General features: G+C 45.1%; 1 protein-coding gene across 2 annotated transcripts in view; it reads right to left on the bottom strand.

Moving 5' to 3' along the window:
• Positions 1–24,786, bottom strand: part of USP42 (ubiquitin specific peptidase 42) — a 42,590-nt gene that overhangs the window by 1,101 nt on the left and 16,703 nt on the right. Inside the window, exons 4-17 of one of the 2 annotated variants that reach the window (XM_057529639.1) lie at positions 18,722–18,832; positions 16,938–17,040; positions 16,029–16,096; positions 15,263–15,333; positions 14,310–14,392; positions 12,162–12,273; positions 11,224–11,364; positions 10,937–11,037; positions 9,671–9,824; positions 7,564–8,280; positions 7,350–7,444; positions 4,193–5,656; positions 2,856–3,157; positions 804–847 (exon numbers count right to left, since the gene is read on the bottom strand). In XM_057529639.1, coding sequence (XP_057385622.1) covers positions 840–847; positions 2,856–3,157; positions 4,193–5,656; positions 7,350–7,444; positions 7,564–8,280; positions 9,671–9,824; positions 10,937–11,037; positions 11,224–11,364; positions 12,162–12,273; positions 14,310–14,392; positions 15,263–15,333; positions 16,029–16,096; positions 16,938–17,040; positions 18,722–18,832 — 3,530 coding nt within the window. In that variant the 3' untranslated portion in view covers positions 804–839. The other variant, XM_057529638.1, reaches the window with a different exon arrangement.

Consider the following 24,786-nt stretch of genomic DNA (forward strand, 5'->3'; position numbering starts at 1 on the left):
TCATTCACGCCCTCCCCTTAGCTAGCAGGCGCCCCCAGGTCTCCCCGCGGGCGGTGAAGGAGCCGGCGGTGGCGCGGAGGCCCGCGGGCAGGGCGCCCTCTGCTGGGCGCGGTCCCGCCAGCCCGGCCGCCGCGGAGCCGCCGCAACCCGGCGATTCCCTTGCTCTAGGTAGGAAGAGGCTAATTCCTTAACGCGGCTCGGGTCTTCCCATTGAGGACACGCTGTAATGCGTGTTAAATCAACTGCAAGTTAATCTCCTGCAGACAGTTCACTTAAACCCCCCTTGCCGACTACCAGAAGTTACACGTTTGGACGAAATTCCCTCCGGAGAGCAACCCCGCAGGTGCAGCACGCCCAGGACACCAACCCCACCTCCTGGGGCCACTGAGTACGAGGCCAGGAGGAAATGACACTCCAGGTTTTGATTTGCTGTAAAAAAGCACCCAAAACCCATTCCGATCAAACCAAGCCCGAGCCCTTTCAGTGCGCGGGGCGGGCGGCGGGCACGGGAAGGGCTCCCCTCGGCCCCTCAGGTGGGGCTGCGAGACGACATGGCTTCTCCATCTTTCAAATGTTTATCAAATGACTTGATTCTGAAGCTTCTGACCTGCCCTCACTTTCTTACAACGAGGGAGGGAGGGAGCAGAGCGACTCTCTGACTTAAGGGGCCCAAATCCCACCCCCCCCCAGGACTGACTCCCCACCTGCTACCCCCGAAGCCGAGGCCCAAAGTTCCCTCCTCAGGGCCCCTCAGCGGCTCTACAAACCAACAGGAAGAACATACCGAGACGAAAAGAGCTTACCGTAACTAGTGAATTTTTTGTTTTGAGGCCACGTTTTCAATCACCTAGAAAGCAAAGGTTAGGAAACATTTTAATGATGGTTTTGCAAAAATTTTAGTGCCTACGCTGTGTGTGCGTTACGTGACTACACTCAGAAGCAGTCCTCAGAAGCTTAATGTCTGTTGCCTGAAATCAGTCCTACACAAGCTGTGTCTCCAAGTGCTTCACTGAAAACAAGAGTTGAGGTGACGACTGAGGGCCACGTCCCCTCGGGCATAGTCCACTCTGACCCCAGTAAGCCCATCAGCGTTTCAACATTAGGTGCGAACAGATCTTAGGCCAAAGAAATCGAGAGCTTGATGGCGCCAGAGAACAGGAGTGTGGAAGAGAGGTCAGTGGTCGAGGCACCAGGACAGACACACGCAGGCCAAGAGGTCTGGCCTCCACCAGCCCACAGCGATGCTTGGCCTGGGCCCGAGCAGGTGGCCCTTCCCGGGAGGTCAGGACGGGACGGGCGCCCGAGCCAGGCGCACACCAGTCATTGGGCGCCGTCAGATCGAGGACAGGAAAGGGGCCACCCCCCTGCCTGCAGCCTCTGGAGACGCGCGTCTGGGCCACCACATGCCCACTACTGGGCTTTGCACGCCACCTACTGTCCCCCGAGCCAGCTCTGCGGGTGCGCTGGCGGCCTCCAGCTGTGGTCCTCACCAGAGACCTGCAGCCGGAAGGGGAAGATTCTGGCAAAAACGTAGAATCCCCGCGGACCTGCGCAGAATGCACACGAACAGCCCGTCTCCACTTCGCCCCAAGCGCCAAGCAGACGTCAGCAGGGACTCATCCCCACCAAGTGCCTTCCCCGAATCGCTGAACTGTTCATGGGAAACCAGTGTGGAAATGCAAAGAATTCCCCTCTTAACAAACACAGAGAGCAAGCCCACCGGTAGCGTCCCTCTCCTGCCGCCCCGACGACTCCTCACCCACGCCGCGTGCCCCAGCATGCCCCCCACCACTCGGCAACGCGCCACCCCTTCTGCTCTCTGCTCCTCCCAAACGCCAGAGCACTGTGCGGCCCTCTGTCCCTCCTCCACCACCCACCGTGGGACCGGGCCACTGCATGGGACAGGGCTGCCCCCGAACAAACGACACCTCACCCGGGTCCAGGACGCAGTCGAGAACCCCGTGGCCCCCGGGCATCTGGGACAGCGGGCAGGGTCGCGGGGGTGCACCTCGGGGGTCCAGGGCGAGGCCAGCACACCTTGCCCCGTGGACGGGCGGACGGGCGGGCTGGGCTGGGCTCATTGCGGCTCTACAGACACCTCAATTTCACATGATTTTCATGTGAAATGAAATATTCTTCTTTTGACTCTTCCAACCATTTAAAAACGTCAAATTCTTCCTTACCGTCAGGCCGCGCAAAGGCGGTGGCCAGTCCAGCCCTGCCCTAGGCCCCCGGCCCCCTCAAATACGCTCAGCACTCCTTCCAGGGTCGAAGGTCATCGGAACAGATGAGGAAGCAAGGGGGGCTGCTTTCAGAGCAATCAGAGTAGAAAAGGCTGGGAAGGTACAAGGGAAGACAGAACTGTGCAAAGCAGACAAGAATCCCAGAGCCCAGAGGCCTGCAGTGACCCAGGGAACCCCGTCAGGAGCCCAAGCCCCACCAACCCAGGCCTGAAGCGTGACGTCCAGCGAGCCAGTCACCAAACTGAGTTCTAGGTTCTACTCCCAGTGCCAAAGGCTTAAGGATTCTGGAGAGAAGGAATGTACCACAACAATATTTCTATCAAAAATTGCTTAAAAACACAAGTTCTGGTCCACAATCAGACACTCAGAGCCATAAATTCCAGAGGTTCCCGGTTCCGCGTAACTCAGGTCTCCAGTAAGCGCCGAGGCGGCACGGCTAACCATCGAGACCGGCCACAGCAGCCTCGGGCCAGCCGTCGGGCAGAGGACACAGGGCGGGGAGCTCAGAGGGGACTTACACCTTCTACGCCCTTTGAGGCTCCTTCCCTGTGTTAACCACCCTTTCCAAAGAAAAGAGTTTCTATATTCGCAGTTCCAAGTATGTCCTCTTACCCTGGCCACAGTCAGACGGATGACACCTGTCATCCCTGGTTTCCATCCAGAAATGTTTTGTTTTCTCACGGAAAGGTCCCACACCCTCCAGAGGCTGGCTGTCTGTGAGGGGGAAAGCGCTGTCCGCTCTCCGGAAATGGTCCACAGTCTCACAGCTGGCGGCCTTGGGCAAGTGTGGTTCTGAATCTCTAACCAAGTCCTCCGATTTCCTTGAGTGCCTCTTCTTCTTCTTCTTCTTCTTCTTGTGTCTGTGGAGGTCAGCATCAGAGTGCGCTACCGAAAGGTCTGAGTCCTGCTGATGCCTGCGGAAGAAAAAGCCAGAACTCAAACCACCGGAAAAGCAAACCACCCCAAGGAGAACTGGTCTTTGACTTTGATTTATACCCACTACTGTTGACACTCATTACGTGAACACAGGTAAACCCTTATCTAATGAAAAATGCGTTGTTTTCATTGTAATCATTTTTTAAGTCTGGGGTCATAAATTCACCAATTTCAACCTTTCCCCACCAATGCCCTTCAGCTTTGTTTGGGAGGGGAGCTATGGCCAAAACACCAGAGGAAGGATTTCATCAATTTTTCCTGAAACTAGTGGCTGAAGGAAAAAATATTTTTGCCAGGTGTCTCAGGCACATAGGAGGGAAGGTTGTTTGATTTCCTCTTCCTTCAAGTAACCACTATTTACCTGTGCCTTCTGGTAACCGTCTCCCAGGGTTTCGATGTTAAGAGGCACCCGTGTGTACAGCACGCAACACGCAGTAACTGTTTGTGCCCACCCCTCTCATCGTGGAGAAGTCATTTTCAAGAAAACTACTGACCAATTTAGCTTTTTAAAAATACAAAAACAAATGTCCCAATGAGATTTCAAACTGAGAAATGGAGACAGAAAACTAGACAGAGGCAAATGCAACAAATGATGTGTCTCAGCCCTTTGGGTCACAGGCACATTCAATAGGATGGCGGCCTCCCATTTCCTGCCACGCGGCAGTCACTGAGGTTGAAGGAAGTATCAGCAGACGTGAAAATATAACTACATCTGTGAATAAACATATTAACAATCACTGTGAAGTCAAAGAATCCCAAGCTTTATCTACCAAACACTGCACACTTGCTCCTAGAAGTTAAAAAGCACTAACTGAAAACGGCAAAATCATCTGAAAAGATGGTTTTCGGGCATTTCAAAATACCATGAGATAAGATCCAGCTTAACACAGAGCTAAGTTTTAGGAATCTACAAAAACAGGGAAGTCCAAAACCCACAGAGATAAAAAATACAAATCAGAGTCACATACACAGGACACAGCCCTTCACAGGTCACCAAGCACACACACCCTCACCTGGAATCTCGGTCTCGGTGTTTGTCTTTGGATTTCTTTTTCTTCTTTGATTTTTTGTGCTTCTTCACTTTAGGCTCCTCTAAAGGATCCTTTTGTAAGCTTCTCCAGGCTTTCTTTTCTACGTGACTGTCATCATTCTCTACACTACCGTACCTCCGTTTCCGTGACTTGATGTCCTTGTGTTCGTGAAACCGACCGGCGAGGTCACAGCTGCTGTCTTCAGCCCCCAGCGCAGCCTTTTCGTGGGCATGCTTGTCAGCGAGGTGCGGAGGGGGCGCGTGGGCCAGGCCCGCCCGGGGGCTGCTGAAGCGGTGCCGGTCCCTCTCTTTGGCCGCCGGCTCGTAGCCCTTCCGGCCTCTGTAGTGGTCCTTGTAGGGCCGGCTGCCATAGGGCCCGGCTCGGTCGTACTCTCGCTCGGCGTGGAAGGGCCTCCAGTCCCGCGGCTCGCGGGCCGGGTACGAGGCGCACCTGTCGTGGTGGTACCTGCACCGCCCCCAGCGCATCCTGTCCGGGTAGTGCTTCTCCCGGGCCCAGGCGTGCTCGCCCTCGCCATGGTGGTAGCGGCCCCACTCCTGGTCGGGGATCCCCCTGCTCCGGGAGCGCCGGTGGCCGGACCTGGCCAGGGACCCGGGGCAGGGGGCGTGCAGGGCCGCGGCGCAGGGCTCGGGCCACTCGGACCGGGGCTGCTCCCGCCCGTGGCGGGGCCGCTTCCGGCGACGCTGGTCCTCGGTCCTGCTCCTGCTCGCCCGCGCGCGCTCGCCGCTGGACGACCGGTCTCGCCGGCTGCGGTAATGTCCTCGGTCCACCTTTCTGAGGCTGCTGATTTTTTCCTGCACTGGACAAGCCTCCTGGACCTTCTGCCCGGCCTTACCGTCTTCACCTCTCTCACCGTTACTTTGCTCGGGGACCCCCTCTGGACGGTTTTCTGCGATCCTGTCTAATTGCGGAGAGGGTACCCCATCTGCGGACACCCCTGTGCTTTGAGGGGGACCCTCCACATCCGTGCCTCTGTCCCGACTGCTGTGACCCAAGGGCTCAGGCTCACAGTCGCCCTCGGTACGTGACAAGGGACTCGGGCTCAGCCTCCCCGCTGCTTCTGCTGCCGCCGGGTCCTGGGGACGCTCTGGTAACATCCCTTTCACGTCCTGGGACGGTTTGCTCTGATCGTTTGTTAAATTCCCAGGGTCACACGGTTTAGGAAGCTGATCGTCCCCGAGGGTATCCTTGTTGGTGTTACAAAAGGTGTTGATACTCGGCAAAGCCTCCTCGGGTTTTGCCAAAATGTTTTCAGAGACTTCTTCTTTGGTAGGTTTGATGCTGGGGTCCGAGGGCGACAAAACCTTCTTAAATTTGCTGCTAAGGCTCGTGACCAGCTCCAGGTTCTCACGGGAATCGGGAGCGGAGCTGCCAGCCTCCAGGTCAGCCTCAGGGTCCTGCGGAGGCCTCTCCTCTGTCCCAGTTGTACTGCAGCCCCACCGAAAGAAAGAAAGAAATCAGCCATTTACTTGTTTGCTTTCTGGCTTACAGGGACAAACACTTGAAATCGCTTGTTTACTAAATATTTTATGGCTTTACTACATCTGGTTTAAACCTAAAACTGGGCTTATCATTTTTGGAAACTTCAAATTTTCTCATTAAATAAAAATGTAAAAATTTTTATCAAGCCTACCCCATTTTTCAGCAATAATAATTCTGCAATTCTAGGCGCCTTCTGTTTTCAGATATACTTCTAATTCTTAATAACTAAGTCTGGACCATCAAAAAAGTCAAATAACGATGGGGCTCTTACTTTTCCTTTGGATCCCTTTTCTCTGAATTTTCCTGGAGCCTCGGAGCTAGAGTAGCTACCTCCAGACAGAGCCATGAGCTCCCTGAATTACCTACAGATTGTGAGGAATCACTGAGGCTTTAGAAACACTTTCTGTAGTAAAAGAACTCTGCCTTGCTTTTGATGGAGTCTCGAAGTTAATGAAAGCTGCCAGAAAGCAAGAAAAACCCTAAAGCGGGCCCGCTTTGCAGCGGGAAAATATCTGGGAGAGAGAAGACACGTGTGATCTCGAGCGTGGCAGTGACGTGTTCAAGGCCGCACGTGAGGTTAGGAAACGTGCGTAGCTGGGGACTGACTGCTTATACAATCACCGGTCGTAATTCTCACGCACGTTACATTTGAAGACAAACTAAGCCGGACAAGGACAGAGAAAGGAGGACAGCCATCCTGCCAGGGACTGAGTGTTCAAGTGCCCCCTCTTCACGGTCGACCGGGAGTGCGTGCGCTTTGCTCGTTTTTCTAAGTGAGCGTTCCTAATGGTGGTTCTTGGTGAGGGCACGCCCCCCGCAGGGCCCTTCTGGAACGGGGGTGTATTTTTGGGTCAGCCCCACGATGCGGGAGCCTCACCAGCACCAGTGGGCGGGGGCGAGGCAGGCGGCCCCACAGAAGAGCCCACGTCCCAGCGTTCACGTGGGTGAAAACCCCGGCTCTATTACTGGCCGCTTCACAGACACCGCTAGGGTGTCGATCTCAGGTTGGTCAGAACTTGGCCACACGTCGTCCACCAGGAGGACGTCACGGCGCTGACATGCGTGATGTGACCTGTGCGTGGCGCCGAGCTGCTGGCCCAGCCCGTGTCCTGCGGTGGCCCCGCCTCCCGGCTTGTTGGCATGGCGACACGCCACTGCCTTCTGACCCTTCCTTCTATTCCCGTTACATGACGCTGAGGTCAATGCACTGACTTCTTTTTTTTCTTTTTAAGTGTGGAGACAGACCATCTTAACTAGGAATTTAATTCAGAATTCTAAAGGGAGCAAAACAAAGTCTTCGCTACTGGACAGTCGAGAAGCCCTGCGCCACCCCCTTCACACCTCCTCCGGCGCCTGTCGCACGGAGGGCTGAGTGGGACGGTGCCGGCGGGAGGCTCCGCCGGGGGCTGAGGACGAGCCCCCGAGAGGAGGCCCTGCGGGAGGGGGGGCGTCAGCTGGACTAACAGACCCTGTACGTGTTTACTTTACTTTCTTAAAAGGAACATGAACGAGTTCGACAGATCGTTATTCAAATCATTCCAGGGTCCAAAAGGGTCACCGAGACTTCCGCGAGCGGCCGCACCCACAGGCCCCGCTGTGGCTTGCGGCCCGCGGCCCACGGCCTTGGGACAGTACCTACCTTGCCTCATCTGTGGGGCCTTTCCCTTTGCTGCCGAGTTTGAAGGTCTCTAAGATTTTGTCTTCTGGGAGAGGTGGCAAAGGAGCAGGCATCAACTACAATAAAAAAACAGAGCTATTTCAGCTCCGGGGGCCACCTGAAACCCAGTCACGTGACCCGCCGGACACGAGGGTGGAAGCAAAGCCCGCCCCTGCCCCGCCCAGTGCAGGCTCACCTTCCCAGGGAGACCGTTTGCCTTAGAAAAGGCGTTTTCTGAGTGTAGAACAGGCTGGACTTGGCAGGTGGCAGCATCTGAGGGCAGGCCGTTTTCTTTCGGGTCACTGTCCGTACTGGTAGCACCATTTAGAGCCACGGGCTCTCGGAGCTCGTGCGGAGAGGCCCCGACATCTTTGGCCTCCGGAGCAGGGGCGCACACACTCTCGGGGGGACCGAGACCGTTCTCCTTGCCGAGGCCCTTCGCCTCCTCGTCGGACTCTTCGGACGACTCGGCGCCGTAGGGGACCAGCACGCCGGAGCTCAGCTTGGACCTGCCGTTCATCATAGGCTCAGGGCAGGACTCCCTCAGGGTGATCTGCTTTGTTACCTTACTAGACGCGGGCATCATGGGGGCACTCGAGGTAGACTGTATTGCAGAAGAAGTGGTAATGGTAGAAGACGGGGCAGGCTTGTTAGGGCTCTCCAAAGAGTTGCTGTGAAGGGTAGGCTGAGACTGACCTTGGCGCACAGGTAACTTGTTGTGAATACTGATCGTGATTTTCTGTTTCTTGGGATGTTCTGGAATAACTGAGGGCCTGTTAACTGACCAGTTCTGAACAGACGTTGAGGCGTTAACAGGGCCAGTCCTACTGACATTGGAATTCCCGTTAGGACTTGACATGGAGCTGCTCGGCGTTTCCTTCAAGGGTCCCGTCCCATTTAGATGAGGTGGGTTCTGGAAACAAGCAGACCACAGCCAGGTGAGAGCTCCAGAAACAGTCGCAGACTCAGAAACCTGAGGCCGTGGGCCTCTCCCACTTTGGTTATCTTTTTCTTTTGTGAATAACAAGTTTCACGCACCTAGAAAGCCCTCCCCCTCTCCTGTGGGCCTGCCCACCACAAACCTTTCACAGGGCACAGTTTTCTGAGAATGAATTTCTGGTGAACAGGGACCACTCTGTTTGTCAGAGAACAACACCCAGAGCAAATTCTTCCTGCGCCAGTTTGACAGAAAGAAGCAGGTCCCTTTGGGCATGGAGTCACGCAGGGTCTCCTTGCATGGTTTCCAGGGAGCCCACCGCAGTCCGGGCAGAAGGGAGCACCAGCCACGGGGAACTCCCACGGGCCAAGGCAACAGGCACGTGGACAGACACGCTCACTAAGCCATCCCTGCCCCCATCATCTCCGACTCCTACTCGAGCAGTTATTTTGCTCCAGATCCCAACTTTTGCTGCTATAACCCAGAAGTTGCAAACTGGTAGTCATGGGTGAATTCTGACTCACAGATAAATTCTGTTTGGTCTTCAAAATGTTTTCTTAAATATCTGAATTAGCTGCTATCCTAACACTGGAAGGCTTCATAGTTAAAAAAAAAAACAAAAACAAAAACCAAAAAACCTTTTGAAAAAGCAACAGCAGTGGCCCCTCCACACAGGGCATGTGCTCTCCAGCTGGCCATGTCCTGAGGCCTCACGCAGGCAGCGCCCAGTGCAGGACCTGCTGCCTTAGCTCCCTAAGCCACTCAATCTGTGAGTCCCTATCAAACTGAAGGCTGTTACAACACTACGGCACAGGTGACAGGATTATTCCAAGGTGTATACAGGCTATTCCAACAAGTCCAACATGTCCATAATCTCAACACCTATGTCAAGCAAAAGGCAGGCCTCCACTGAGGACTCGGGGCTTCACGCGAACCAGGCGTACCTTCCACTCCCCCCGAGAAGCCGTGAGGGAGCGTGACCAGGCCCAGCCGACGGCAGACAGAAAACGCCACATGCCTGAAAGGGCTAAACGGACACGACTGAAGTGTTCTTTTTGTAAAGGCATCACTTTCCTGGAGGCCAGCATTAACCAAGAATCCCCAAATATTTAATCCATTAAGTGAATGGAAGTCCAAGGTGGAAGCTAAAATCTCTAGCGTTTAAACAGACTTACACCAGACTTTCTTCTTGATCATTGTGTTCATACTCAGAGATTTTCTGTATATTTGAAATATAATAAACAGCTTGAATAAACTTTTTGGCCAAGAAATTCAGTTGTAGATGAGGTCATGACAACTACTGCAATGTTAACTAGAGGGCTGGAAAGATGAACATAAAGATGACATTCTACCCGTGGAACGTTACCTTCATCATGTGAGAGGGAAGCTGTGGTCCGATAAACCCGGATGCTGCCTGTTTGTTGCTGACAACCCGCTGGCTGATCACCGGTCGGGGAGAGGACTGGCCAGGGCTGTGGGTGGAATGAGTAAGTTCACCTCCATTTTTCACATCGTGGGACCTGGGGACAGAGAGTGACAGTGCTCAAGGTGACGTGGGACATCTCCCCCAAAGAGATTCATGTACACCCCACCCTCAGGTAACAGGTGACACGATGCGCAGAGCTCCACGCAGGGTCCCCGTCAGGTCCAGGCCAACGCCGGGCGCTCAGATCGGGAGATAACAGGGTCACTGGGCAAACGGTATTTTGAACTGTGGATTCTGAGGATGCCACTATCTGAAAGCTACTGTTCTTTAATTTTTTAATTTTTTGAAGGGTATTTTTCTTTTCTTTTTTATTTCTATTTTTCTAATTATAAATACATACCATTGTAGAAAAATCTGTAATATCCTGAAAAGTTAGAAACCAACAAAAACACTGTGCCTCCCCTCACTGCTTCGAGGCGCCCACTCCTCAGGCTGAGTGGCTTCTCCTCCAGGCTTTATTTAGCCTGCTCTGGTTTCCTCAGTATCAGCGTGTAAAATTTCAAACTGCTTTTCCTCCATATATGGAGCACTCACTCTCTCATATCATTTTAAAAAGCTTTATAAAACAGCTGCATTGTATTCCATCATATGGATTTGCTACAATTTATATGATCTTCTGCTATTGATGGAAATTTCATGATGTTCTTAATTTCCAGCTACTACAAACGAATACACTGGAGCACCCATCAGATTGCTCCAAGGCCCTACATTCCCAGAAATGGAATTAGCGAGTCAGAATGTGCAGCAGCAGCAGGGGTGCTGGCGCTGGCCCAGGCCTGGCCCAGGGAGGTGGCTGGCCGCCTGTGCTCAGTGGCTGAGAGGTGACCACACCCAGGTACTCAAGAGTCCCCTTCTCCAGGCCTCCGCTCACTGCCTCCCAGGCCCCCTGGCCCACCCGATTTGCCACCAGCAGCAGAAGTCCACCCTCTGAGACTACCGCCTTCCCTTTCTTCTGCATGTTTCTTTATTAACCTGCCGAAGAGCGGGGAGCTAAAGCAAACTCATGATCCACACTGAAAACCACCTTCCTTACTCTCCCCACCATCGAGATGCTGTTTAAACAAACAATATCGAATTTAAATATGTTGATGAGAGGAAGAGAGATGACATAACAGAAAAGATGAAAATTTGCTTTCCTGACAATACCTGATATAAAAGAGAACATAAGCTTGTTGACTGAGTACCGATCTAATATCACTGGTAGATACGATGGAGTCATTCATTTGGTACCAGAGGCCATTGCTAGCCTGCAAAACAGCCAATAAAAGAGATATTAGATACAATTAGGTAAATAGGGAACACCAATCCACAGACGTAAGAAAAATGGGCTTTCACATTTTAACTGTAAAAGCCCCACCTTTCCTCCCCAAAATGCCAGGGCTATCTTACAGTGTATTGTAAAAATAGTTATTAGCAAAATCCACAGAGCTTACTTTTATGTAGCAGAAGTAATGGCCAGCATGGCAATTAAAACCAGTGTGTACCAGTACTGCATACAAAACATAAATGATCGGTTCTCCATTTGGCTGAGACATATACGGTCGAATATCAAGATACTCAGGATATTTCACATCCTACACAGGAATGGAAAGAGGAAAAAGGAACATCATTTCTGAAGGTGCAGGTTATCCCATGTGCACAGGCACAGGAGACCCCAGAGTACTGCACCCTATGTTCTGGCAGAAACCCAACACACTGAACCTCATTTCAAAAGACAGAATTAACCTGGAGCACACCTGAACCTAAGTGTGTTTAATGCAATCCCACTGTATTCTTTATTTCCTTTAAACAAATAAGGATCCACGTTAAGTGAATCCTCCAAATCCATCAAAGGAGACAGTAACAATCACAACTCTGGATTTGAGAGTCCAGACTGTCTTATTTTTATTTTTAACAATTCAGGAACAGATTTCTTTTGCATGTTACTGGATTTCTGACCACTTTCAATCTTCAGAAAGTGGGAAGAAAATGGGAAAATTCAGTATACTACCAGTCAGAAAACAAATGAATAAACAAAATAAGCTCTGATGAAAGAATGGCAAGATCTGACTGGGAACCCTCTTTGGATTCAAATGACACAAGCTCACTCCCTGTAGCCACTCGTCACCTGCACTGACTATGAAGCCCCAATGAAGATAGTAATCATCAATTTGTCTTCAGAAAGTCTAGCCAGCTAAAGGATATAGAAAAAAACACATAGGCTCATAAACACACATACCAAACTACTAGCTCAATTCTTTGACATTTTTTTCTACTACCAAGTGCTGGAAGAACTTAGAAAATCAGATAATAAAACTGTTCAATTTAGTTGCTGACACTTAAGCCTTGAAAGGCTCAACATAAATGGTTATTAATAATATTATCTACATACCTTAGCAATTTTTCCACCAGTAAAATTTGCAAAACGTTTCAGAGAAAGTGTAAGAACATTAGAAGATCTGTGTATAGTGAACCTCTTTGAAGCTGGAACCATCTTTTTACACCTTGGAAAAAAACAGAAACAAATGTTTAAGAAGATTAATATGGGGTTTTTTAAGTCTTTCCCTTGTTATTCCTCTGAAACATTCTAAATTAAGTTTCCAAAAGAAGGCTATGAGATGAGAAACACCACCCTTTTCAACCAACAGTGAAAATATTAAAATTTAAAGTACGGGGGAAACTGCTTAATTAGCATGAAAGAAAAAGATAGGACAGTTCTGAAATGTCAGGTATGATAGGTCACTGATATTTTTTAAATTAGATTAATATAAGTTTCTCTCAATTCAAAACAAACTGAAAAACTGGCTGGTATAATACTGTGAAAACTAAGCCCAGATACAAAAGGAAGAAAGTAAAGACTGGAAATGTCCATGAAGTTTAAAACAAAGGCGAAATCCCTATGGTCTTGGGAGGAAAGGGAGCCTTGTGCCCCCACAAAACGACCCCAGGCACACCTCACGTTATTACCCTCTGTAGATATTCCAATTCTCACAAATTGAAGGTCTGTGGCAACCCTGCATGGAGCAAGTCTACCGGCACCGTTTTTCCAACAGCATTTGCTTACTTCATGTCTCTGTGTCACATTTCGGTAATTCTCGCAATATTTCAAGCTTTTTCATTATTATTATATTTGTTATGGTGACCTGTGATCAGTGATCTTTGATGTTACTATTCTAGTTATTTTGGTATTTTTTAACAGTAAGTATTTAAAAATGAAGGTCTGTACATTGTTTTTTAGACATAATGTTATTGCACACAGACTACAGTATAGCGTAGACATAACTTTTCTGTGCACTGGGAAACGAAAAAATTCATGTGATTCACTTTATTGTAAGATTTGCTTTATTGTGGTGGTCTGGAACCAAACCCGCGCTATCCCTGAGGTCTGCCCATATTCAATAACAACGCTTACCTGTATTACCTGACTTAAAATGAAAATCTACTTAAAACATATGAAACAGGGCTTTCTTAAAATAGGCTCTCTTGGGACTTCCCTGGTGATCCAGTGGTAAAGAATCCACCTTACAATGCAGAGGACACAGGTTCGATCCCTGGCCAGGGAACTAAGATCCCACATGCCGCGGGGCAACTAAGCCCGTGCGCCACAACTACTGAGCTTGCATGCCTCAACTAGAAAGCCCGCGTGCCGCAAACTACAGAGTCCATACACTCTGGAACTTGCATGCCACAATTACGGAGCCCAAGTGCCCTGGAGCCTGTGTGCCACAGCTAGAGAAAACCCACACGCCACAACTAGAGAGAAGCCTATGCGCCGCAACGAAAGATCCTGCATGCCGCAACTGAGACCCAACAAAACCAAAAATAAATTAAATAAATAAATAATGAATAAATCTTGAAAGAAAGAAGAAAGAAGGAAAGAAAGAAAGTAAGGAAGGAAAGAAAGAAAGGAAGGAAGGAAGGAAGGAAGGAAGGAGGGAAGGAAGGAAGGAAGGAAGAAAGGAAGAAAGGAAGGAAGGAAGGAAGGAAGGTAGGAAGGAAGAAAGGAAGAAAGGAAGAAATACACTGCCCCCTTTAAAAAATAAATAGGCTCTCTCGACTTGATGGGGAAACATTAAAGAATAACTTAAATTCAAGGTTTCTAGCAGATACGGCCCCAAATCCTGGGAAAGAGCCAGCAGTTAAGAGAGATCCTGAACTGCTCTGGGAGAAAGTGACTCCCCATCCACCCCAACCCTCTCACACAGGAGAGTCCATGTAAATGCTGCTCGACACACACGCCACACGCCACACGCCACCGCAGCCAAGCTTCACACGCGGCAGCACTAGCCTGTGCTGAGTGGATGGCCTTACCTGTCCAGGCCCACCCACCTCCCCGGGAGCGAGGCTCCGTCTCCCGTTCCTCAGCGCACTCCTCTGACGAGTGTAAACACAGACACAGCGTGCCCTGGCTTGGGGAAGAGAGACCCCGGGTCTTCCCAGCCGGTAACGGGACTCTAGCCCTGGGCTACGCAGACGCACCGAACCTTCCAAACCAAGCCTCCCCGCCCCCCCATGCGGCCTCCAGCATCACCCATCATACTTGCTGCACTTGTACGAGTTTTCTCCATCAAGCTGCTCCGGCTTCACAAACTGCTCCAATGCCTTGTTGACGCTCTGAGCAGCCTGGGGACAGAGCAGCACCAACACCACATTACCACTCCCTGCCGCTTGTTAGGAAAAAGAAAAAAGACGACTCGAAAGTATAAAAGCACATGTGAATTTTTATGTAAAAAGAAAATCTTCTTTCATTATGACGTTCAGTTTTATATTAATACATGTACACACCAAGCTAATTCCCCTCCCATTAAAAAAAAGAGCAGATTAAAGTCAACAAAAATATGTGAAGAGGTTGCTTGCTGCAGCATTATTTAAAATAGTATAAAACTGGAAACAAATGAAGTATCTACCAGCAAGGAATCAGGCATGTAAATCGGCTGAAGCACAACACACAGAAAGCCCAAGCAAAATGCAATGAAGATAGGAAGTGGCCAAACAGACTGAAGGTATAAACCCATTTTTATAAACAGTAAACAAATACTCTGGAAGCAGTTTATATCAAACCGTTAACAAGAGTACATTCTGAGGGACAGGATCTCACACGTCTCTGCAATGTTTCTCATTTTTATCATTAGTATTACACTTGTAATCAGAAAAACAAAAGCTTAAGACAACCAAAAATAGGAGTTTAGAAAATGCAAGAAGCAAAACAGGATCTAAAGAATAACAACCACCTAAATTTGGCTAATAGAGGCATCAGAATCTGGTTTTATTAAGATTAAGTGAAAAGTCAAAGGGTAATAAAATTATTAAATGTTTTAAGCTTTTTACGATGCCTAATACAAAGCTTAATCTCCTCTAAATAAAGTCCTAGAATATTAAATTTTTCAATTTATATTCTCTAACATGTGTAGTCTAAATTATAAGTGAACTATAAATACATAAAGTATGACTGACTTTTTTTAACTTAACCACCACAACAACTATCAAACTTACCTTTATCTCCAATGTTATATCGAGATATGGATCAAAAGTATCTGACACACCTTTGCAATTTAAACATTTGACTGAAATAAAAAGAAAATGCAAAGAATAAGCCAAGTATAATCAGTATGGCAATACCAACTACTGAAATGACAGAACATATAAATACTATCACAAAATAAAAAACACACGGTACTTTTTTCTTCTATCACATCGGGCAAACAATTTTACTACTACACAGTGAGAGGCACTAATGTGATGCACGTTCACCGCTGGCTGGAGTGTAAACTGGCATAACCTCTTGGCAGAGTGACACAGCGGAGTCAAAGTTTAAAATAAACACACCCTTTGATAAGGAGATTCTAACAAATTATCCTGTGTATATACACTTTTACATGGACATAAAGGCATGTGTATACAAGGATGTTCAATGAAGCACTGATGGTAACAAAAACAACAAAAATTAGAAACAATCTAAAAATTCCCTGATAGGGAACTAAAATAAATGGAATACTACTGCAACTGTGAAAGACTCCGTTAGACCTATATGTGCTGAAATGTAAAAAGGTTTCCAATGTGAAAAGCAGCCAGTCTGCTCATGCACAGGAAACTACTGGAAGGATAACCACAAACTGGGACAGGGGCTGCCTTTGAGGATGGGGGATGGGAGTCTGGGCTGGAAGGGAGATACATTTTCCATTAGTAACCCTTTCCTATCCTTTGCATTTGTTAAACCACATACTGTGTCACACTTATCAACCTTTAAACAGAAGTTTACCTCTAGATCTTAGGTATCCTCCAAATATCTGACAAACGAGTGTGGTAGCCTGGGTGTGTCTGTCTAATCTGAAAAAGTCAAACAGTAAAATGAGAGAAGAGTTCTACAAAAATGACAGAGGCTATAACCAGATTTTAAAAGCAGGTACATCTATAAAAGAACAAGAATTCAAACAGCAGAGCTGCACAGTATGTGTGACAGCCAGAGAATCGCCGTGCCTCATGAGAACACAGTGAGGGTTTGGGGTGAGGCAGGAATCTGGCCCTGAAGCAGGACTGTGACACCGCGTGAGGACTCGCCGGCGAGGGCAGGGAACACAGAGCGTTCTCCCCTGTTCTGCAGCCTACTGTCATCCAGACAGGGACAGCCTGGCCAAGGCAGTGCTGGTGGCAGTGGGAAGGCAATGGGAGACTTGCTGGGTGTGTTGAGGCAATAGCAAGTGGGTTAGGACGTGTTATCTAATTGTTTCTCCAATCTTCCTCTTGAGCCCACATTTAGATTTTAAAGAAGAAACTGCAGAAACTGACCAGAGTGAGAAAGACACAGGGAACAAATACAGATTTCAAAGTCTAGAGATCAACTCAGAAAACGCTGGCACAAGAAAGGAGAAGTGGTTAGTTTTGAGCTGCAGAGGGGTGATGATACTCAGAAACTAAATAACATCAAGACCAACATTCATGTCCTGACGTCTGCAATTAAATCCAAATCATTATAGTAAGCACACCTTTTAAAATTTCAACCATTTGAAAATAATGCCAATCACTTGAGGAAGAGGCAGCACAAAGTCAAAAGCTGAGGCCGAAAGAGAGCTCTGCACACCCATCGTAAAAGGCTAGACTGAGTTCTGGTGAGCCAACGAGGTGGGCAGGGGGTGGGAATGGGGGTTGACCGATGCTGTGTTGTACTCACTTGTTGCTGCCATTCAAGCATGCTTTTTGCATAGCATCAACAGTGTACTGCAGGAATTCATGGGCATCTTCTTGGCTTCCAAAGCGGAAGTGCCTAGCTATGCCTATAAAGTTCGAGTAAAGACAAAGCTTTATCATCACATGACATGCCGGGCTGTACTCCCCCTAGAGTTACATCTTATGTCAATACGTTGGTTAGAAAATACCCGATAATTATTTTATGAGGAAACAGCATTAATAAGCTCCCCTGAGAACAGCTAGGACAGGCCCTTTAGACCATTAAAAGTCCACATGGGCTAGAGTTTCCGAGAGCCCAGAGACTCTATGTCTTCAGCAATAAAATGATACCTGAATAAATTCAACTTTGGCTGTACTGTTTCAAAAATTTGTCCCAAATGTTATGTCAGTGCACACATCTTAAATCTGGCCCTAGATCTTCCTGAGAGAATCCATGTAAAACATAAACACGTGAACCTATCTAAATTCTATCCCAATAACCTAGAGAACATACTATATTCTCCACTGAGTATCATCTTGGTCCTATTTCTAATTGACTAAACAGCCGCAAGACAAAATTACATAATAATGAAAAACAACACAAAAGTATAAACAATATACATAGAATTTTAATGTGTATGAATATATATAAATATATATTAACTTGAATCATATGAAATTGCCAATATTCTACCAGTTCTGACCTACAAAAATGACAATTTCATTATTCAACCATATATGTTTGGAGTTGGCGGGGCGGTGTATGTTCATGGATGTATGTATATACACACAATGACATTCTCTTAAAGACTAAGTTTAAAAATATTAGACATGCCTGCCGTATGTGTATGTGTGTGTGTGTGTGTGTGTGTGTGTGTGTGTGTGTGTGTGTGTGATCTATACATGTAATTAAACAAACAAAATCACCCCTGGCTAAAATTCTGCCAGGATCCTACAATGTTTAAAAAATTTTTGCATTGTCTACTCTGGCCTGTTAATAGTACCAAGGGCCAATATAACATCTCTTTATCTTCAGCAGCTTTTTAGGCAAAAAGATTATAAATTGTCACTGTGTAATTATCCACCCCTATAATTACCCAGCTAGATACCAGATTAAGAGTTAGGTTTTTGTTTTATTTGCAAGCATTTTTTATTCCAACTCAGTTAATTAAGATGATGTAAAAGCTTATTACAAAAAACATACAGAAAGTGCATAAAAATATCTCATGCGACCTATCAGAATCATTACAATTCAAGAGGAAATTTTAAAGTCATTTAAAAATTGTATAGAAAAAGTGAAATTTATCCACAAATTTGCTAAGTTATGAGTATAAAATTTTCTTTAAAAGTATAATTAACTTTATTTTGGTAATTCCCATCACTATGTAGAGTGTAATACTCATTCACTGAATTAAAACTAATTGAAAACTAAAGAAACCTGCAGGACAATATTAGAGTTAGTATTAGCATAGAAATCCAAATATCTGAGAAAAACACTGTAAAGCTTATCAATGATTTTATTAATAAATTGAGTTTTAAAAAATTTTTAATGTATTTATATATTAAACTGAAAACCACCTTCTTTACTATATTGTCATCTTTCACTTTAGGTTTCAAAATGTGTTTATATAGTAAACAGTTTACTAAAAACCTGTTATTCATTAAAGACATATACATATACAATAAACTGTTTGTTGTAATACACAAGGAGCTCATCATTTACCAGTTAGACCATTAAGACCAATTAGCTAACAAATACTAATATAAACTACTATAGAGGATACTTACGCCGCATCTCATTAATGACAAACATCGGTTTAATAACATCCCCAGGATTACTGAGTGCCTGGGTAATATGTGCTTGCATTGTACACATCATACAAAATCCTTCTGCATGACCTGAAAGATAACAGATGATAATCCTCCAAATTAGCAAAATATGACTCTATATATACATCAAGGGGTATTATAAATAACGGGCACACTCCTGAAATAAGAGTAACAGTTACAGAACTTCCCTTCCCTGGTGGCGCAGTGGTTAAGACTCCACACTCCCAATGCAGGAGGCCTGGGTTTGATCCCTGGTCAGGGAACTAGATCCCACCTGCATGCTGCAACTAAGAGTTTGCATGCCACAACTAAGGAGCCCTCGATCTTCAACTAAAGAGCCTTCAAACGGCAACTAAGGAGCTGGCAAGCCGCAACTAAGACCCAGCGCAACCAAATAAATATTAAAAAAAAAAAAAAGAATAACAGTTACTATGTGTCATGTATTGAGCTATATACTTTTATTCATTTTCATTTAATTCTCCAGCAAACCTAAGTGATAAGTATATACTGGCTCTACTTTACAAGAAAGGAAACTGAGGCTCAGAGAGTTAAAAATTTGCCCAAAGTCAAATAGTTATTAAGGGGCAGACACATAACTGGACTCAAATCATACCCTTCTAATTTCAAAGCCTGTGCTCTTAACTATTGTCTATACTGAAGAAATAAGAATTTTTTTTCTTATACTACCATTTGTCTCAAACAGTAAAGGAATGTCTCCTGTACAAGGGGTTCAAAATCTCTCTGTAAGTATTCTGACTTTCTTGGCCACATACAGTGGTCTCTGTTGCATTTTTTTTTTAAACAACTTTTTAAAAAAATGAAAACCACTCTTAGCTCATGACTAAATGGTGCTCCTGGCATCTTGTGGGTAGAGCCCACAAATGCTGCTCAACATCCTACAATAAACACAGGACAGCCCCTACGATAAAGAATTACCTGGTCCTAAATGTCAATTACACTGAAGTCAAGAAACTGCCTAAAACTAAAGGCTGCTCAGACCTGCCTAACAAAGCTTTAAAAGCCTCAAAAGGTCCAGACTATTTCCTTTTTAAAAAATTTATTTATTTATTTTATTTTTACTTATTTTTGGCTACATCAGGTGTTTGTTGCTGCACGCAGGCTTTCACTAGTTGCGGCGAGCGGGGGCTACTCTTCGTTGCAGTGCACGGGCTTCTCATTGTGGTGGCTTCTCTTGTTGCAGAGCACGGGCTCTAGATGTATGGGTTTCAGTAGTTGTGGCCCGCAGGCTCTAGAGCGCAGGCTCAGTAGTTGTGGCGCATGGGCTTAGTTGCTCCGTGGCATGTGGAATCTTCCCAGACCAGGGCTTAAACCCGTGTCCCCTGCATTGGCAGGCGGATTCTTAACCACTGCGCCACCAGGGAAGCCCTCCTTTTGTTAAAAAAAAAAAATTTATTTATTCATTTATTTATTTGGCTGCGTTGAGTCTTCGTTACTGCGCGTGGGCTTTCTCCATTTGCGGCGAGTGAGGACTGCTCTTTTTTGCAGTGCACAGGCTTCTCATTGCAGTGGCTTCTCTTGTTGCGGAGCACAAGCTCTAGGCACGCGGGCTTCAGTAGTTGCAGCACACGGGCTCAGTAGTTGAGGCTCGCGGGCTCTAGAGCACAGGCCCACTAGTTGTGGCGCACAGGCTTAGTTGTTCCGTGGAGTGTGGGATCTTCCTGGACCAGGGCTCAAACCCATGTCCCCTGCATTGGCAGGTGGATTCTTAACCACTGCACCACCAGGGAAGTCCTAGACTATTTCCCATTAACATAACTGTGTCCCAGAATAAAGCTCAAAAATATTTATAGGAATAAAAAGAAAATCCAGCACCCAACAACATAAAATTCTAATTGAAGAGTACAACTGAGTTATATACTCAAAGATGAGGCATGGAAAGATCAGAAATGACCACTAACAAGGAGCAAATAAACAGAAACAGACCTGAAAATAACACAGATATAAGACTCAAAAATAAGGACATTAAAAAAGACATTATATATATATATATATATATATAATTTCTATGCTCGAGGTAGAAAAAAGAGCATGTTAAGGAGAGACATGGAAATAGAGCCAAATCTACTTTACAGAGGAAAAGTAGAATCTCTGAGATGAAAAACACACCAGGTGAAATTAATAACAGGTTAGAAACAAAAGAAGAAAAGATTAGTCAACTTGAAGACTTAGCAACAGAAGTTATCTGTAATGAAACACACACACACAAACCTCAAAAAAAAAAAAAAACCTCTCAAAATAACAACAACAAAAAATAAGCATATCAGTGACCTGTGGGACGACTTCAAGTTGTCCCTAATGTACATGTAATTGGAGTTGGAATGTGAAGAGACAGAACAAAGAAATAATGATTGTATACAAAGGGATAGCACAAGGAAGTTTTTTTAGAGTGACAAAACAGTTGTGTATTCTGACTGAGGTGGTGGTTTACATGAACCTATACCTGTATTAAAATTCGTAAAACTGACCCCCCCAAAATTAATAGGACTGTACACTAAAGAAATTAACTTTATGTTAATTATAATAGAAGGTTTTTTAAATGACTGAAAGGTATACAAATCTGAAACAGTAAATTTACAGATCTAACAACCTCAACAAACCCCAAACAAAAGACTACAAAAAACAGTGATAAAAAGAAAAATTTTAAAGCAGTTAGAAATAAAACATTATGTATACAGGAACAAAGGTAAAACTGACAACAGACTTCTTGTCAGAAACAATGCAAGACAGAAGACAGTGGAGTAACATCTGTCAAGTATTAAAAGAAAAATGTCAACAGAGAATTCCATACCCCATGAAAACATCTTTCAAAACCAAAGATGAGACCTTCCACTTCTCGGAAGATAGATTAGCGGTACTTTCCCCTACTCCTCCCACTAAGTACAACAAAAAATCCTGGACATTGTATGTGAAGCAAACATAAGAAAGCTGTGAAAGGTAGAGAGAAAAAGACAAGCTAGCAATTTCAGAACCCAAGGAATGACATGGCAGTGAGTTCCCTGGGATTTCTTTGTGCTTCATATATTCCAGACTTGGAGCTGAAGAAGCCACCGACCTGGAAACACCAACAAATGGAGGGAACAAAGCCACAGTGAAAGCCTGCTATCTCTAGCCAAAGGACCAGGAAAGGGGCAGCCTAGCAAGGCGGAAAACTTACAAAAACTGCTTCACCCTAGTCAAACACACAGGAAAACTGTGGTGCCACACCTACCCATGGCCACGTGAGGAGCCTCGTCTCCCACTTACCAGGCTTTAATGAAGCCTCCCAACCTACCCACTGGGGTAGTGTCAGAAAAGGTAAATTAGGAATGGGAACTTTCATCCATGCTGAGTGATAACAAACCACACCCCCGTCCCACAATGGCAGTGAAGATCAAATGAAGAGCCTGGACTTCCACCCACAAACCCAGTAATAAAGAAGCATCCTTCCATATTATGCTAAGTTAAATAAATCAAACAGAGAAAGACAAATGCTGTATGATAACACTTACACATGAAATCTAAAAAATACAACAAAGTAGTGAATATAACAAAAGAGTAACAGGTTCACAGATGCAGAGAACAAACTGGTGGTTACCAGTGGGGTAGAGAAGGGGGAGGGGAATGATAGGAGTAGGGGATTAAGAAGTACAAACTATTACGTATAAAATAAGCTACAAGGATATAGTATACAACACAGGGAATACAGCCAGTATTTTATAATAATCATAAATGGAGCATAACCTTTAAAAACTGTGAATCACTATACTGTACACCTGTAACATATCATATTGTAAATCAATTATACCTCGAGAGAGAGAGTGAGAGAAAGAAAGAAAGGAAGAAAAAGAGAGAGAAAAGAAAGAAAGAATCAACCCTTGAACTCCCCAGTGGGTAGTGTCAGAATCAGGACTTTCACTATCACCCAGTGGTAAAAAGCCACTGCTGTGTCAGTGGACATCATGTGGGGAGCAGAAACTCCTACCCCTGCCCAGGAAGAACATGGAGCCCCAAACCCCACCATGGGTGTCAACAGACACCTAATATTTCTCCACCTAATATTTCTTCCTTTGCCAGAATGGTGTCAGAGAAAGCCAGCTAAAACACATATTAGATAAGATCCAATACCTTATAACGTAACACAAAAATGTCCAGGTTTCAACTGAACATCACTCATCATACTAAGAACCAAGAATTTCTCACTCAGTGAAAAAAGACAATGAATGAATAGATGCCAACACTAAGATAGTAGATATGTTAGAATTATTTAACAGAAGTTTTAAAGCAGCCATGATAAAAATGCCTCAACAGGTAGTTATGAACATACTAGAAACAAATAAAACAATATAGAAAAACTCAACAAATAGAAGATATAAAGAACCAAATGGAAATTTTAGAAATGAAAAACACAATAACTGAAATAAGCAGCTCAGTGGATGAGCTAAGTAGAAGAATGGAACTGACAGAGGAAAGAATCAGTAAACATGAACAAAGAACAAGAGAAATTACCTACTCTGAACAATACAGAAAGAACAGACTGGGAAAGAAAAATGAACAGAGCCTCAGGGACCTTCAGGACGTTAACAAAATATCTAAACACATGTTATCAGAATCCCAGAAGGAGAGGAGAGAGAAGGCTCGGTCGAAAGTATTATAAGAAATGAAGGCTGAAATTTTCCCAAATTTGGCAAAAGATATCATTCTATAGATTCAAGAAGCACAGCAAACACTAAACAGGAAAAAGAACAAAGATATTTATGCCAAGACACATCATAATTAAACTTATGAAAACTAAAGACATCGAAAAAATCTTGGAAGTAGTGAAAAAAAACAGCACCTTACCTATAAGAGAAAAACTATTTGAATGGCAATGGATTTCACATCAAAAACTATGGAGGACAAAGGAAGTAGCAGAATAATTTTCAACTGCTGAAAGAAAAGGACTGTCAACCCGGAATCCTATACCCAGTGAAAATGTCCTTCAGGAATCAAGGTGAAATTAAGACATTCTCGGATGAAGCAAAACAAGGAGAATTTGTTGCCAGTAGACTTACCCTAAAACAATGACTTAAGGAAGTTCTCTAAACAAAAAGGAAATAATTTTTTTAAAAAAGGAACCCTGGAACATCAAAAAGGAAGAAAAAAACATGGTAATCAAAAATACAGACAAATACAATAGGCTTTCCTTCTCTTTGAGTTTTTTAAATTATGTGACAGTTGAAATAAAAATCATAACACTGTCTGATGTGGTCCCAAATGTATGTGAGGAAATATTTAATTACGTGGTAACTAGGGACGAATACAGGAGACAGAAGGTAAAGTTTCTACACTTCCCTTGAATTGGTAAAATGACAACATCAGTAGACTGTGAAAAGTTATGTATAAATAATGCAAACCTAGAGCAACCTCTAAAAACACTGTATAAAGAGATACACTCAAAAACATAAAAAAACAAATTTTTAAATATTCAAATAACCCACAGGAAGGCAGAGATAAGAAAACAGAAATGAAAAACAGAACAGAAAACAAAAACAAAATGGCAAACTTAAGTCCTAATATATCAACAACCACCTTAAATATCAATAAACATTACACCAATTAAAAGACTTAAATTAACAAAGCAGATTTTAAAACATGATTCAACTATATGCTGCCTATAAGAAACTCACTTCAAATGTAATGATACAAGCAGGCTGAAAGGAAAATGATGGAAAAACACGTCATGCAAACATTAACCCAAAGAAAGTAGGAATGGTTATATTAATAGCAGATAAAGTAGACTTCAGAGCAAAGAAAACTATCAGAGAAAGGGAGATTATATAAAGGATCAGTCCATCAAAAAGACAAAGCAATCTCAAATGTGTTTGTACCAAACAACAAAGCTGCAAAATACATGAATTGAACTCTGATAGGACTGAAAACGGACATACAGAAATCCACAATTAGAGCTGGAAACCTCAACATCCTTCTGTCAACAACTGATTGAACAATTAAACAGAAAATCAGCAAGGACACAGAAGAAGTCA

This window comes from Balaenoptera acutorostrata, chromosome 15 (genome assembly GCF_949987535.1).
Source record: "Balaenoptera acutorostrata chromosome 15, mBalAcu1.1, whole genome shotgun sequence".
NCBI classification, from domain to species: Eukaryota; Metazoa; Chordata; class Mammalia; order Artiodactyla; family Balaenopteridae; genus Balaenoptera; species Balaenoptera acutorostrata.